At 26.1% G+C, this 16583-nt stretch overlaps 4 protein-coding genes and 1 long non-coding RNA gene across 11 annotated transcripts in view; 3 read left to right on the top strand and 2 right to left on the bottom strand.

Moving 5' to 3' along the window:
* LOC122857069 (protein SCAI) overlaps nt 1-6246 on the top strand; it is a 46756-nt gene extending 40510 nt beyond the window's left edge. Inside the window, exons 1-4 of one of the 2 annotated variants that reach the window (XM_044159051.1) lie at nt 1441-2183; nt 3755-4602; nt 4785-5198; nt 5281-6246. In XM_044159051.1, coding sequence (XP_044014986.1) covers nt 1990-2183; nt 3755-4602; nt 4785-5198; nt 5281-5525 — 1701 coding nt within the window. In that variant the 5' untranslated portion in view covers nt 1441-1989 and the 3' untranslated portion in view covers nt 5526-6246. Of the gene's footprint in view, nt 1-1440; nt 2184-3754; nt 4603-4784; nt 5199-5280 lie in introns of those variants that run through there. The other variant, XM_044159052.1, reaches the window with a different exon arrangement.
* On the top strand, nt 5794-13204 carry LOC122857068. 5 transcript variants are annotated; one of them, XM_044159048.1, is made up of 4 exons: nt 6547-6892; nt 7854-8220; nt 8912-12433; nt 12467-13204. In XM_044159048.1, exons 1-4 carry the CDS (start codon nt 6714-6716, stop codon nt 13202-13204), a joined length of 4806 nt encoding a protein of 1601 aa, XP_044014983.1. In that variant the 5' UTR covers nt 6547-6713. The 5 variants fall into 5 exon arrangements, with proteins under 5 accessions (XP_044014981.1, XP_044014983.1, XP_044014982.1 ...); XM_044159047.1 differs by having other exon boundaries at nt 8912-12417; nt 12451-13204; XM_044159049.1 differs by lacking the exon at nt 6547-6892 and adding exons at nt 7047-7193; nt 7371-7732 and having other exon boundaries at nt 8912-13204.
* LOC122857075 (negative elongation factor E) lies at nt 13155-14582 on the bottom strand. The gene is made up of 3 exons (XM_044159059.1): nt 14471-14582; nt 13842-14371; nt 13155-13770 (listed from the first exon to the last, which is right to left on the bottom strand). The coding sequence occupies exons 1-3, from the start codon at nt 14549-14551 to the stop codon at nt 13527-13529; spliced, it is 855 nt and encodes a 284-aa protein (XP_044014994.1). The 5' UTR covers nt 14552-14582; the 3' UTR covers nt 13155-13526.
* Nucleotides 13642-15952, top strand: LOC122857081. Of its 2 annotated transcripts, none has more exons than XR_006374175.1 (3): nt 13642-13755; nt 15160-15323; nt 15851-15952. It is a non-coding gene; the product is annotated as an uncharacterized LOC122857081 (long non-coding RNA). The 2 variants fall into 2 exon arrangements; XR_006374174.1 differs by lacking the exon at nt 13642-13755 and adding an exon at nt 14289-14389.
* Nucleotides 14471-16563, bottom strand: LOC122857073 (ataxin-3-like). The gene is made up of 3 exons (XM_044159056.1): nt 16376-16563; nt 16095-16259; nt 14471-16011 (listed from the first exon to the last, which is right to left on the bottom strand). The coding sequence occupies exons 1-3, from the start codon at nt 16397-16399 to the stop codon at nt 15163-15165; spliced, it is 1038 nt and encodes a 345-aa protein (XP_044014991.1). The 5' UTR covers nt 16400-16563; the 3' UTR covers nt 14471-15162.
* Nucleotides 16564-16583: the final 20 nt, after the last annotated feature.

Genomic DNA, 16583 nt, shown 5'->3' on the forward strand with positions numbered 1-16583 from the left:
TTGTGTCGAATTATTTTGTGTCTAATTATAAGTGAAATATTTTTGTGTGTCTAATAAAATAATTAAAATATTATGTGTCCGATTAATACGTGTGAATTTTATTTGTGTCATTTTTAATAAACCCAAGGATAAATTTGTGTCTTTTTTATTTGTGAAAATTTTATGTGTCTAACTAGCCCGTGTCAATTTTCAATGTGTCGATCTAACAGCATGCCCTACAGTAATCTAAGTCGTTTGCCAAGTTTTAATATATACATAAGTTAAAGCTATAGTAATAATATACATATGCCAATTTATATTTGCATATATAGGCATTTATATATGTACACATTTTCACCGGGGGCTTATAATACATGCCATACTTAGAGTATAGACCAGAACTCCTGGTTAGTTCGTGAGCTGGTTGGGTATTTCATTTGGTTATATAGCTGGCCAAAATCACGAGCAAACAACACGCGATAAATACGATTGACTTGTAGATGAGACGACAGTCGATCGAAACCAGTGCAAATTCAAAACTATCAGCAAAACCAACCCCCTCTGTTTCTCTATACCTTCAATGTTAAATACTCAACTTATTTATTTTTTACCTCTTTTTTACTGCATGTAAATATTTTTTATCCGTTATGAGGATATTTTTATTTTACAGTTGAATTCAACTGGGTGTATTTGTCTTTGTCCTTGTCTTTTTATTTTTATTTTTTTTCTATGTATGCTGTGTATTTGTTCATGCTACATCAACTAATGCTTATCTACTTAATTAATCTTTTAAACTGAGAGTGTGGATGATGTATATAAACGAGAAAATAAAATAGTTATGAATATATATTACAAGGTTTTTTTATAATACAACAAATTTTGACGTATTTTGTTTCATTGAAATATGCAAAATATACTTTTTGGTTTTCCAAATTTATCTCGCCACCAAAAAATATATTATCCAGAATTTTTTTAATCCAAATTGTTTGGAATTTATCCCTCTATTACTTGGTAAATTTTCAAGACAATCCTTATTTTCATTTAATTGCTAAAAAAACAAATAGAAATTACTCCAAAACAAGTAGTTGTTCTATTTTTTTATTAATTAATTTTTAATTGATATTTTTAAATGCCCAAAAAAATACTCAATAATTAATCAATTATATAATTTTTTTAATTCATTAACGCTATCTTTTGCTATTTTTTAAAAGTCTTTACTAATGGAAAATGAAAAAAAAAAAATTGATCAAAATGAACACTATGTAGTCTTATGACCATCTGTAATCAAAAACAAAAATATACAACCTTTGAAATACTTTGATACCGACTTATGATTATAAAACCACCCTTATCGATTTAAAAACCCTATTAAAAGCCTCAACTACCCGTTGTATGATGTCACTACAACCGGAAACACCCCCATTTAAACGCCCTCTCTCTTCGACTGCGCTTTGAAAAGCCACTGCTACTGTAGTATTGATTGGCGTTGGCATAGAGCCGCGTTGCAAAGTCTATATCAGACAGACGTGTCTCAGTGTGACTATAACAGACACTCTGATATTTTATCCAATAACTAAATGACAAATAAATTATTACAACTAATAATTCATTTTAAAAAATATATAGATATTAAATATATTGGTTGGATAAAAAAAAAATAAGTTTAATCTGTTTCTAAACTATCCTGAAAATACAAAAAAAAGTGATAGTGAATGTTATATAGTAAAAAAAAAAAAAAATGTATAAAAAATTGAGTATATTTAATTTAAGTTTGTGACAATAATATATTTATTGATAATGTATATAAAAATACGTATCGTTATTTATTAAAATTAAATTAAATTTTTAAATAAATAAAATAAAATAAAGACAACGTTATTCCAACGACAATCACGGAGCAATACGGTGAAAAAATATATTGGTCAAACGGACTGCATGATAAAATAAATATAGTCAGTAAATTACTGACAATAAGGGCAGTCCGTTTGCCATACAATACCAGTCAAAAAAATGGTTATGATGGCTGGTATGGACGACCACGAAAGAAAAATTGTATTAGAATTTTGTCACTTGTTGGAAAAAAGTAAGCAGCTGTTTAATGGTTTACGTGACCTACCCCAGTATGGTCATAAGCAATGGCAAGCCTATTTTGGTAGAACATTTGATATATATACTAAATTATGGAAATTTCAACAACAACATAGGTAATTTATAAAAAAGTCTATTTTATAAATTTTTACAAATAACAAACTATTTTTGTTTTTTCCAAGAATATTTTTTAAATAATTAAATGCTTCAATAAAATAATTATCGTTATATGAAAAATATATATATATATTTAAAATAATTATTTTTTCTGTATTCCGTGTATATAATACGACCCCTTTTTTTTTTTTATTATTTGCGCGCCACTACGCCCTACTTCCTAGAACGACCATATCCGTGGTCACACGCACGACCCCTTTGTACCCCCCAACCACCCCCTTGCGCCCCCAACAACTTTTTAAATCCCCCTCTTTTTATTTAACTTTAACGTCACCTTATCTTGTTGGGCTTTTGTATATTGTATGTATTTTTATCTATATAATTTTCAACAAATACTGACGAAATATTTACGTGACTATCTTTGAATGAAATTTAAACTTCGATCGAATGACGTCGATTAACCTTTTACCTTGTTGTTTATTTTATGTATTCAATTTTTTTTTTTTTTTTATTATAAATTGTCTTTTATTTTAATTTGTCAATTTTTTTTTATTTTTTTATTTTTTTTCTTTATTTTGTCATTGTTTGATTAATAGTTGATTATTTTTTTATTTTAAAAATTTATAATAAATATTTTTATTATTATTTTTTTAATAAATAAAATATTATTTATTTGATGTTAAATAATAGAAAAAAAATTTAATTGTATTTCAAGGATAAAGCAATGATTATTAAAATTTTAAAATAAAATTTAATTTAATTTAAACAAAAAAAACAAATAAATAAAATTATTAAAAAATTATTATTTTTTTTAAAAGAAAAAACAATCAAAAATTTATTATTTTAGTTTTCAAGTTTCTATGTATTAAAATTGGAAACTATCCCAGTGTCCTTGTCCCAATTTCAAAGTGATCATAAAAAAAGAAAAAATAAAAAAAAACTATGTCACAATTCGAGGCTGACCAAACGTACATATTACTACTGATAATTTTTATTATTTTTTGTTTTTTATTCTTTTCAATTACTGAATTGAAAATTAAAGAAAAAAAAACGATATAAAGATAATATTTAAATAATAAATTTAATAATTTTAAATTAAAATTCATTAACAATTATAATTATAAATTAATTTTTGTTTTTAAACAATATCACCCTCTTGTCCGATCAAGATGCCAGAAAAAGCTCAACTTGGCACTAAGTAGAATAAAAAAAAAAAAAAAAAATGAACATCCGTCTCGAGTAGCATTTTACCTAGGATCGATAACCAACCAGGAGCTGAGATGATTTTTTTTTTTGTCTTTTTTTTTATTCGCACGTGCTCGATGACTCAACCCAAAAGTCACCCTTCAAAGTATCGTCTCCTCACACAGTAGTAGTAGTACAAGTAGTAATAGCAGTAGTAAAAGAAAAATAAAAAAAATAATTTATTATACCTACATAAAAATAACAACAACCCCTATTATTATTATTTATCAATTTTATACAATTAAAATCATGTCTATTTGTTTTATAATAAATAAATAAATAATCATGTTTTTTTTTTTTTTTGTTTATTTTGTTTTTTCTTTAGAGCAATTTTGGATACAAAATATGGCCTGAAACGTTGGCAAATTGGTGAAATAGCATCAAAAATTGGCCAATTATATTATCATTATTATTTACGTACATCTGAAACAAGTTATTTACATGAAGCATATTCATTTTATGCTGCAATACGTGGACGTGCATATTACAGTAGAGCAGCTAAAGAAGATCGTAGTGATTTAATGGTAAAAAAATTACGATATTATGCACGTTTTATCGTTGTTTGTTTATTATTAAATAAAATGAAATTAGTACGTGAATTAATACAAGAATTAGATTTACAAATTGCTGATTATGCATCAACATATGAACCAGAAGATCAAGTTGAATGGAATTTAGTATTAGATGAAATTAAAAATTTTGTTAAAGCTGAATCAGCTGTTGGTGTATTACATAATGATGCAAATCCAATAATATTAACACATAGACTTGGTCCATTAACATCACCACCAATTGAACATTCACCACCAATGTGCCTAACATTACAAGAAATATTAATTGTTGGTAATTGTTCAGATCAAGTTAAATTCAGTGAATTATCAGTTGATATGTTTAGAATGTTACAAACATTAGAACGTGAACCACGTGATGATCCAACACATTTACATGATGCATCACCAGCTGGTAGATTACCATTTAGACCTGGTCCATATCCAGCTGAAAATGGTATATCAAGAAGAGATAATCCACATAAATATTTATTATATAAACCAACATATAGTCAAGTACAAGTATTTTTAGCAAGTGGATTTAAAGAACTACCAGCAAATGGTGCATTATTACTTTATTTATCTGCTGATGGATGTTTTTCAACAGTTAAACATCCTGAAGAGAGTAAGTTGATATCCATATACATATTTATATTATTTTATATATACATATGAATATATTAAAATGTTTGTCTATGCAGTTTTAAATAAAGACGCATACATTTTATTATATATATTAAATAATGAAAATTGCATTTATTTCTTTTTGTTTTTTTTTTGTTTGTTTTTATGTTAATATGAAAAAAGTGGGATATGATCTTGGTGGTGTTTCAACAAGCAGTAAAAGAGATCCAGAACATGGTAAAAGAACAAGTGGTGGTAAAGAACCACATTGTCTTTATCCAGGTGATCTTTATCCATTTACAAGAAAACCATTATTTGTTGTTGTTGATTCTGATAATAGTTATGTATTTCAACAAATACCAAGATATTTTGGTCAACCACTTATGGTACTAATGTCACCACAAGAAACACCATCAATATTACGTGATTTACGTCATGGTGGTAGTCTTTTTACATTATTTCTTCATTCACCACTTGCCGCCTTTTGCCTTATATGCAATGTTGGAAGTCTTGCTGTTCATCATTGGGAACGTTGCCAAGGATATGTTGAACGTTTTCTCATTGAAGCTTGTCGATTAGTCATACGTTCCAGATGTGGTAAAATATATTACTATTATTTTTTTCTTTATTTATTTATTTATTTGTTTTCTAATTTATGTTTTTTTTTGGTTTTTTCTAGAAAGCAGTATTTTGCAGTTTTTTGGTGATGATTTTCTTCGATTATTACTTTTACGTTATGTATTTTGTGATATTGTATTACATTTACATCGTTCATTTCGTGGACGTCATCAACGACCATGTTGTCATCCACAATTACCAGAAGCTGAAGTATTACAACATCCAGCATTACATCATATTGTCATGGAACTTGCATCATGTATTGATGCACGTGATAATTTTACTGATAACAATGAATTAGCCTGACCCCGGTATAATCAACATTATGATAATAATTATGAACGTAATTATGACACAAATAATACATATAAAAAATACCAAAATTACGATTATGATGATTATTACAATTACAATAAAATCGTTAAATTGAGACCTCATTAAAAATTAACAAAAAAAAAAAAAAAAAATTACGTGAGTCTCAAAATTCATTATTATAATATATTTTATAATATATAATTATTAAAATTTATTTTATTTATTTTATTTCAACAATAATAATAACAATAATAATATTTTTATTAGTTTAAAAATGTTTTATTTACTCAATATATAAAATTAATTTTTAATTTTTTTGAAAATTAATCTTTAATATATTTCAAATATATATTTATTTAAAAGAATATATATATTAAACAAAAAAAAAAAAAAAATAATAAATAAATAAAGTTATAATTTTATAAACTCAATAAACCCGTTTACCTAAAAAATGTGATAATCAAGATATAAAAAGAAAATTTATTGGGAAAAAATATTTTTTAACAAAAAAGAAAAATACAAAAAACAAAAAAAAAAACATTTAAAATGATGATAATAATAATTACTTGATACAGTAAAAGACCAAGCTGGCGTAAATATCCACCTGATATCACCCTTTGAACTTTTTTCATACGTCCATCCTAATAATTATAATAATAATAATAATAAATAAAATAAATAAAATACAAGGCTAAGGTTTTCTTTAGCAAAATTTTCGGTTTCAGAATCGTCTTTTTGCTCTCATTGAATAATAAATAAATATATATATATATATATTAAACTCAAATTTTAGATCCTGGCATTGATACAAGAATTGGCCCGTGGGTCGATGCACACACCTAGTAAAAAAATAAATTAAAAAAAAAAATGATATTCAACTGAAATGCAGTAATGCGCTCGCGCACATATTCGACAAACCAATACAAAGTATTTACACTGGTGGGATAGTAAAAAGAAAAAAAAAATTAAATTCTAAAAATAAATGTAATGTAAAAAATATATTCAAGTATTGAGAATTAAGTCGTTTGAAAATCATCATCATCATCAGATTTGTCAAATGTGGAAAATTAGAAAAAAGAAAAGAAAAAAAAAAAAAGAAAATTATTTTATTTTATTTAATAATAAATAGAATAAAATTAATTTTTTTTTTTTTTTCTAAATTATAAATATTAAAAAAATATGGAAAGTGAAAGAGGACGTTCAAGGGCATCATCAACATCAAGTCTTGGCAGAGAGGTACGATGTGGTTGTCAATTTTTCCAAAGTGATTTATTATTACCCGAAAGAAGTGCCATGATTATGTCAAGACCAGGATCACCAACATCTAGAAATATAAATCCAGTTATTCGAAATACTTGGTGAGTTTTTTTTTTTTTTTTAATTTTTTCATTTCATCCCCCTCAACAACACAACTCTTTTCTCTCGTTTATGTTAAAAAAAATATATATATATTTATTCTGGAAAAAAAAAAAAAGAAATAAATACAAGTAGGAAAGTACTGAGAGTGCGCTTTAATCGTAAAAAGAGAACAATTTGTAAAACGAGTGATATTGCTAGGTCAAGGGAGAAGTACTGTCTGGACCACTTTTGTCTGGGCTGGAGTTTAAGTGCTATTTTCAGTTGCTGTAAAACGTGACGTTAAATGTGATTTCATAATGGGTAAAATAATTTTTTTTTTTTTTTTTCTAATGAAAAGCTAACTATAAGCTTAACTTTTTAGAAAAAATAAAAAATTCGATTTTAAATAAATTGTATTAATTAAAAATTAATTTTTTTTTTTTTTGTTTAATTATAGTATGTTATTTATTTACTTTTTTTTATTTTTTTTTATTTTAGTTTGAGTTACATGCAAACATACATCGTTAAAATATTCGTCTCTGTAAACGTATCTATTTAAGGTTTCGCCCGGGTGTCTATAGTTAGCTAAATAGCACAACAGAAACGGTCAGCTCTTTTCAACGGGTTTCCGTGTCCAGTCGTCTTCTACGTAACGACGTGTAAACGTACTTAAAAAAAACCTCAATAAATCTCCAATTTGATGAATTTTTTATTTAATTTATTTAATTATTCGCAAAAAAAGAAAAAAAAAAATCTGCCAAGTACTTAATTTTTTTTTTAATTGAAAAAAAAAAAAAAATAGTAATTTTTTTTGTATAAATAATGTCATCAAATATTAGAAGAAGGAGAATACGATTTTGGTACGTTTAATTGAAAATAAATGAGGGGATGATATGAATTGTGTGTGAAATACAATTTGAAGTAAAAAAAAATACACAAAATCAAAATATCAAAACAAAAAAAAATGGTGTCTGTAAACAGTGATCATGAGTACGAGCCGGTTGGTGGTGGACTCTTGATGACAAGGACATTGACAACTTCAGATACAGCACCAGTTGTCAGGATAATCGATACAGATATTGGTCCAGTTGCTGATAGCGATGATGATGGAATTGATATACGTGGACGTTATACACCTGGTCCAATACTTGAGGGTGATGAATTGGTATTACCGCTTGATGGACAAATTGAAGATAGAGCTATGGATTCAAGAGAACTTGGAAGTGGTGATACATCTGATGAAATTGAAACAGCACAACAATTACAAGATCGTATTGAAGAAAGATTTCTTAATAGTGTAACTCCTTGTACCGAATCAAGAACTGATGCCGAAATCAATACGAGTCAGGTTTGTTAATTTTTTTTTAATTATTTAAATAATTAATTTTAAATTGAATTTTCATTTTGAAAATTTAAATTAAAAAAGAAATACAATGAGAAAAAAAAATAAAACAAAAATGCAGATTTTTTTTTAAATTTTATTTTTGTATTTTTAAAGATAAATTTTCTAGACTTTTTCAAATAGATATATTTAGATTTGCAGTTGCGTGACCTCAGAATTAAGTGGAAATGAAAAAATAAATAAATAAAAAAAAAAGCATTAATGTAGTTTATTTACGTCAATGTTTTGGAATGTATTTTGACAATTGTTTAAATAAATAACTCATTAATTAATTGTGTAAAAAAAAAAATATATAATATACTAGCTATTTTCAATTTGAAATAAAAGAAAAAAATACATTGTCGCTGTTTTCATATTGAGGGCATTGTTGCAAAATAATATAAAAAAATAAAAAACATATAGCCACGGTTGACCGGAATAAATATTTTATAATTTAGGCTCCAAAAATATTATTTTACGTCTGACATGAAACATGTTACCAACGTACACTGAGTCACTTTTTATTCCGGTCAAATGATCTAAATTTAAAGATAAAAAAAAAATAAATAAAATAATTATAATTTGTTGATTTAATAATTTATAATTTCATTATTTATTTGTTAATTAATATATGTATTTTTTTGAAATATTTTTACAGGTGGATTCGTCGGTGATGGAGGAGTTGCCACTAAGACGTGGTGCCCGTGGTTTACCAAATCGTTTACGTTTACAAGCTGATAAATTACGAACACGTTTAAAATCAATTCAACGACCGAATTTTAATTTTCCAATTGAACGTAATAAAACACGAAAATCACGTTCATCAGAACGTACTAAAAAAACAACAGATAAATTACGTAATTCACAAAAAAATAAAAAAATTAAAAAAAATGATAAATTAAAAACAACTGATACAACAAATAATAATAATATAAATAATGAAAAACAAAGTAGAATACAAAAATTACGTTCATCAATACAAGAACATTCAAAATTTTCATTTCCTGATAAATCAAAATTTCATTTGCCAGAACGTCCAAAAATTAATTTACCAAATTTTACAAAATTTACAAATAAAACAAATTTTCATATGCCAACATTAAAACGTCATACAACAACAACAACAACATCATCATCACAAGCTTTACCAAGTTCGAATGAAACAACTGCTGGTTCAAGAAAAAGTATATTTGATTTTTCAACAGTACCAAGATTTTTTGATAAAAAAACAAAACAACAACAACAACAGCATGATTATACAACATCATCACCAAAAGATTCATGTGCTGATCCAACTGAATCAGCAACTTTTCCACGTACTAAAAAAACAAAATCATTTAGTGAAAGATGGACACAAAAATTTACTGATTTAAAATTTACAAATAATGATGAAATTAAATTAGCAAATGAACATGAAAAACCATGGATACATGGATCACAAGAAAAACCAAGATTATCATTACGTCCACAAGAATCATTAGATGATTCTGAACAATTACCATGGGAAGCATCTGATGGTCGTAGACCAAGTCAACAACATGAAGAGAATTCATATGACGATGATATTGTTGAGGTTGACAATCAAGAACGTATGATTAAACAAAAATTTAAAAAAATATTAAGACAACAATCATCTGAATCTTATGATAATGATATACCACAAATTGATCCAAGATTATATGGTGATCAAGCAATAAGACGTTTTGATTCTGAAGAAACAGATGAAAATAATAAAACAAATGATGCTGATGATGAATTTAGAGTATCATTTGAACCAGTTGATCCAAGAAGACTTAAAAAATGTATATCATCTGAGGAAGATGAAGAAATTGTTAATGAAAATTTACATGATAATTTATCAAGTGAAGTTGAAGATGAATCAATGAGATCAGATAGAGAACAACAAGCATCAAGTGGTTCATCATGTGATCGAAGACGTCGTGGAGTTATTGAAACAATTGATTCAGATGAATTTTTTTTACGTGCTAAAGGTATAAGTGAAGATGAAGATATGCATAATGGTGAATATTTAAATACAGAAATTAAAAATGCATTAAGAAAACCAGTAACAGCACAAGAAGTTATTATATTAGATGGTGTACCACCAGAAAGACCTGTACGTATGAGATCATTTCGTAAACGTAAAGAATCATATGAATCATCTGAAGGTAATAATTCATTAAATTGTACAAAACGTATATTAAGAAGAAGTGAAGAATCAGATTTTGGCTCAAATATTATACAAAATGATGATAGTTATTCAGGATCAAGACATCGTGTTGTTTATCATACTGAATCTGTACCATTAAATTTACCAAATGAACCATTAGATGATCTTATTGTTATAAAACCAATTAGAAGAAAATCAAAATTATCATTGAGAAGTACATCACAAGTACCAATTGAAATTATACAAGAAATACCATCATCAAATTTACAACAACAACAAGAACAAGAACAACAACAACAACAACAACCACCTCCAATTATACCAAGAAGAAAAAAACATCAAGAAATTAAAAATACACAACAACAACAACAACAACAAAACGTTAATGATAATAAAGAAAATATTGAAAAAGAAATATTTGGTAATTATACAAAAACAGAAATACCAATAAAACCAGCAAGATGTTCAAGTCGTGAAACAATAAATTTAAAAAATAATAAAATAAATGATGATAATAATGAATGTGTAGCACCAATAGCACCAAGTAGACGTTCAAGATCAAGAGGTACATCAATTGCACAAGATGATGATAGAACATCACGTGGAGCTGAATCAATGTCTGATATTGCATATGCAGATGATGACGATGATGATGTAAATGATGGTGATGATGATGAAGCTGATAATAAGATAAAAATTGATTATCCAGGCTATGCACTTATTGATAAAAAAGAAAAAAAACCACCAAGACCACCACCACCACAACGTCATAGAGATAAATTTTCAACTGCACCTAGATTATCAAAACATACACCATCAAGACCAGAAAGAGGATATAGTACATTAAAAACAAGAACACCAACTCCAATTAATAGAGCATTAAATACTCGTGATGTGTCAATGTCATATTTAGATAGTGATGATATGGATGATAATGAACAAAAAAATCTTTTAAGTGGTGAAGTATTATTTAAAATGTCAAAACGACCATTACCAGCACCACCACGTCCACCAAGATCAAGAAGATCAATTAATAAAATAAATCATGATGATGATGATGATGATGATAATAATACTGAATCAATTGATGATAATACTGATGATATATTGCATGATGAATATGCACATTTATCAACTCAAACTGATCCATTACCAGATGATTTAATGATTGAAGAAATTACACAAGCAAGATTAATCATGACACCATCTGAAGATGGAAGTCAAATATTTATTTCAACTGAAAGAATACCATCACCATTAAGTAGTACAACATCAAAAATAATTAATAAAAATTTAAAAAAAAGAAAAAAAACAAATTCAAGATTATCAACAAATTCAGAATCTGATATACGTCAATCACGTATAAATTATGAAAATTATGATACACCTAATGTACCACCATTACCATTTTATACAGATGATGATAATAATACACCACAAAGACCACCAAGAACACGTAGTCATAGTTTATCTATACCAAAAGATTCAGCTAATAATAATAATAATGAAACACGTGCAGCTATTATTGAAGCATTAGAAGAAAGATTATCAGCATTATTAGCAAATGAAACACTTAGAATTGGTAGTTTAGAAGTTGGTGATTTACGTTGTGATAAATTAAATGTATCACAACTTGAAGCACATAAAATTGTTGCATCAGAAATTGATGCAATTGTTATAACAGCAACTGAATTAACAAATTCTGGTGAAACAAGTAATAATAATAATAATATATTAAATCCAACAGTTTTAAATGAACTTATTGCAATTAAAAGTCAATTAGAACAATTTGTTTTACAAAATCATCATGAAACTACAAATCCAATATCTGAAATATCAACAAATACAATTGAAGAAGTTGAAGAAAAAATAATAAATAAAGATGAAACAAAATCAGATAAATTACAATTAGATTTATTATCAAGAAGTACTGAAACACGTGCAATATATTCAACTCATGGTATTCAATCTCATCAATCTCATCATCATCATCTGCAACAACAACAACAACAACAACAACAACAACAACAACAACAACAACAACAACCAGTAATAACAGAAGCACCACAAAAAATTGAAGAAAATCGTGAAAAATCAATATCAAGATCACGATCAAATTCACCAAGTAAAACAACTTTAAGATTAAGACAAACAGCATCACCAGTTAGATCATTACCACCAGTAATATCGGTGACACCAGATTCACCAGATAATATTTGTCAAAAATTAGAAACAAGTGAAATAAAAGCACAACGTGCTAAAATATCATATACAAATGATACATCACCAAATACAACAAGACCATCATCACCACAATCACGTTCATCAACACCACAAACACGTCCATTATCAACACCACCACCACTACCACCAACAACAGGAACAACAATATTTGAATTACCAACTAATAATCAATCATCACAACAACAACAATTTATAACATTTCAAAATTCCCAAATACCACCACAATTTTATACACTAGCATCACCAAATCAATTAAATAATAGTAAAGATATACAAGAAGAACCAAGTATTATTTGTATGACACAACAATTATTACGTGCATTACAATTACTTGGTATGCGTGCAATAAGACATCTTGTACATTATGTTACAACAAGATTAAGACTTGATGAAACTGAAGCTAAAATACGAGAAGTTGAACTTGCATTTTGTGCACTTTTACTTATTATTGCTGGTTTATTAATTGTTTGTTTTGCTGGTCCACGCACAATAACTCATCATCATCATTGGGATTATTTTAATCCACCAAGATTATAAAAAAAAAAAACAATTAAAAATACAACGATAATTAAATTTTTAAACGAAAGTAATAGCTGTTATTTAAGGCAATATTAGTCAATTTTTTTTTGGTAATAATTATGATTTTCTAAATTAATATTGATTATATAATAAAATATACAATAATTATTTGTATAATAATAAATATATATTTCACATTGTTTTTGGGGTATTTTAAAAAAAATTCAGCAAAAAAAAAAAAAAATAAAAAAAACAACACACAAATGAAATTTAAATTTAGATAAAATATAATTTTCTTTATGAAAATTTTATATAATTATTAATTATTATTAAAATTAATTTAAATAAATAAATCTTCTTCGTATGTTGTTAATTCACGTCTATCTCTGTGTGCACTTTTTTGTGAATTATTTGTAGCAATTGTTGACCACATTGAGCCAGATGTTGTGTCATTAATTTGATCAATGACTGGTTGTCTTCTTGCAAGTGATACTTTTAATTGTATTGAAGATACCATACTACCATCCATATCATTTATTGCACGTTCAGCAGCTTCAGGTTTATCAAAGGTAACAAAACCTCGACTATAAAAATAAATTTAAATTAATTATAAATATTATATAAATTATGTATATATTGCTTTTAATAATCATACTTTTTTTCAGCTTCCATTGATATATTTAAAATACTTCCAAATGATGAAAAATGTTTTTTTAAATAATCTTCTGATATTTTATATCCAGCAACAAATATTGTATTTCCAGCTCTTGGTTTTGTTTCAATTTTTGATGATGATGATAATGATGATGATGATGATGATTGTTTACCATTGTCATTGGTAATTGTATCATCAGTTTTTTTAGCACTTACAAAATTATCATATAAACCTTTAACTCTTGGTGGTTTTTTTTCAATTTCCATTTCTTCATCTTCAGTTTGCATTGCTGAAAATGGCTGATATGAACATACTGTTTTTTCTGTACTATTTAATTTTCTTTCAAGACCTCGTGGACGTTTAAATGATTGTTCAGAACGTTTTGGAATTTTTGGTGCTGTTATAACACCTGATTTTATTAATTTTTTTGCTACTTCACGAGCATCACGAGCTTCTGTTGGACGTTTTGGTGCTTGTGGCATTCTCTCAGGTTCTGGTTTTGGTGCTTTTAAATCTTGAAGTGCTTTTTTCTAAAAATATAAATAAAGGTATTATTTTTTTATTATTGGTTTGTTTAGTAAACAAATAATTTTTAAAATTTTTTGGTTATGTTTATTATATTAATTTACCTTTCTTTTGAGTTTATTATATTTTTCATGAAGCATTTTCTCTTCCTCTGTTGAGTTTGATGGAAAATGTAGATAAACCATTATTTATTAATATTTTTATAATCAATAAATAGTAGCAATATACTAAATTATATCAAAAAAACTTGTTACAATTTCTGTAACTTGTCACCCTTGTCACAATAGTCAATAAAAAAAATACAGTCGTGTTGATGTGAGTTTATGTGTAGAGAGGGAAGTCTCAACCAATCACAGCAATGCTATGAATCATTTGTCAGTATGACTTTAGACATAAACAAACATAAAAATGAAGCTTAATAAATTAAACAATATTAATAACAAATATAATTTTATTTATTAAAATTAAAAACAAAAAACAATTTTAAAATATTTTTAAATTTTTTAATAATATAATCTTCAAACCAAACTGACAATAAGAAAAAAAAAAGAAAAAAACTAAATCAAAATATTTAATTAAATAAAATTAATCTATAATTTGTTAATAATAATTATTATTATTTTTAATCAATTCCCATCAATGTTATTATTATTATTTTTTTTCATTATGAAATCCCAATATTTATTTAAAATAATTTTCAATTATATATAAATAAATATAGTGATTTATAGATTCTTAAATAACATATTTTTTTATTTTTAAATATTAATAATTTTCTTTATTATTGTTTCAGAATTTAATTGACATGTGGAATGCCCAAATAGGCAAGACGTTTCAAACGTATATCATCAGGATCAGGTGTTGATTGTGCATTAGCACATTCCAAGCTCATTTGTAATGCTCTTCTTAATTCATCATCATCATTATTATCATCTTGAACATCATACATCATTTTAGGTTCGGCAATTAAATTATTTATTGATTCAGCAATTGTTTCATTATCTTTTAAACTTAATTTTAATGCTTTTTTTAAATCTTCATCATCATTATCATCATCATCTTGAATTGTTATTGGTATTATTCTTTCACGACTATTATTGTTATAAATTTTTGAACTACTTGGTACATGTATATTATCAATTTCACCAACAGCAAGTTTAATTTTATTAATATCATTTTCAGCTGCAGTACCAAGTCTATGACCAACTGATGTAAATTCTGGTCTGGATGATGATGATGAAGATGATGATGATGATGATGATGATTGTGGTGTTACTGTTACTGGATTTTTTAATAGTACTTTGTCTGCTATACATTCTGGTAATTGTCCAATAACAATAAATATTGAATAACCTTCTTGTATTAATTGTACAAAAAACATAGCTAAATATGTTTCTGATAATAATTGTGGTCCATTTAATAATGAATTTAAATTAAACCATTGTTTTGCAATTTTTCTAATAGTAAACCAATGATCTTTATAGTTGCAGATATATGCTTGCATTAATGATGGATCTTTTTGGGCAATAAGTGCTGTTGGTTCAGTACTACTATATGGAATTAATTCAAGACCCAATACTTTTAAGGCACTGCTTATAACTTGTACTGAAAAATATCCACTGTCATCCATATTTTCAGATGGTTGCTAATTAAAATCAACAAATTAATTTATTAAATAAACAAATAGGTATATATATTATTATTATAATAAATATATGTTATAGATACCTGTATAAAATTTTTGTACTCATCGCTGTCAAGACCAGATTCAGCCATTCTAATTCTTTCTTCTTCATCCATCTGTTCAGCAATATTACCAAGTTCAACAGCACTATAATATGAATTTTGTAATAGTGCATTTAGACAATGTTGAGCACAAAGACATCCTTCTTGCTGTAATATTAATTGACAATTAATTATTATTTATAATATCATAATTATATTGAGAATATGTTTATTTTTTATTCATCATCAAAACAAATGATTAATCAAGTTATTTTTAAACTTACTTTTTCATGAAAAATACTCTCCATAGTGTTTATATTAATTTTTATTTTTTATAATTTAATTTTTATTATTATTATTTGATGCACTTTTTAATGTTGTGATTGATTAACACACAAAAATAACATTTATTTTATAATGAACAAACGTCATCCATGAAAATATTTTTTTTCTCTCATCAAACAACTGCGATGCACTGATGACTAATAATCA

Source organism: Aphidius gifuensis, linkage group LG5, assembly GCF_014905175.1.
Source record: "Aphidius gifuensis isolate YNYX2018 linkage group LG5, ASM1490517v1, whole genome shotgun sequence".
NCBI lineage: Eukaryota > Metazoa > Arthropoda > Insecta > Hymenoptera > Braconidae > Aphidius > Aphidius gifuensis.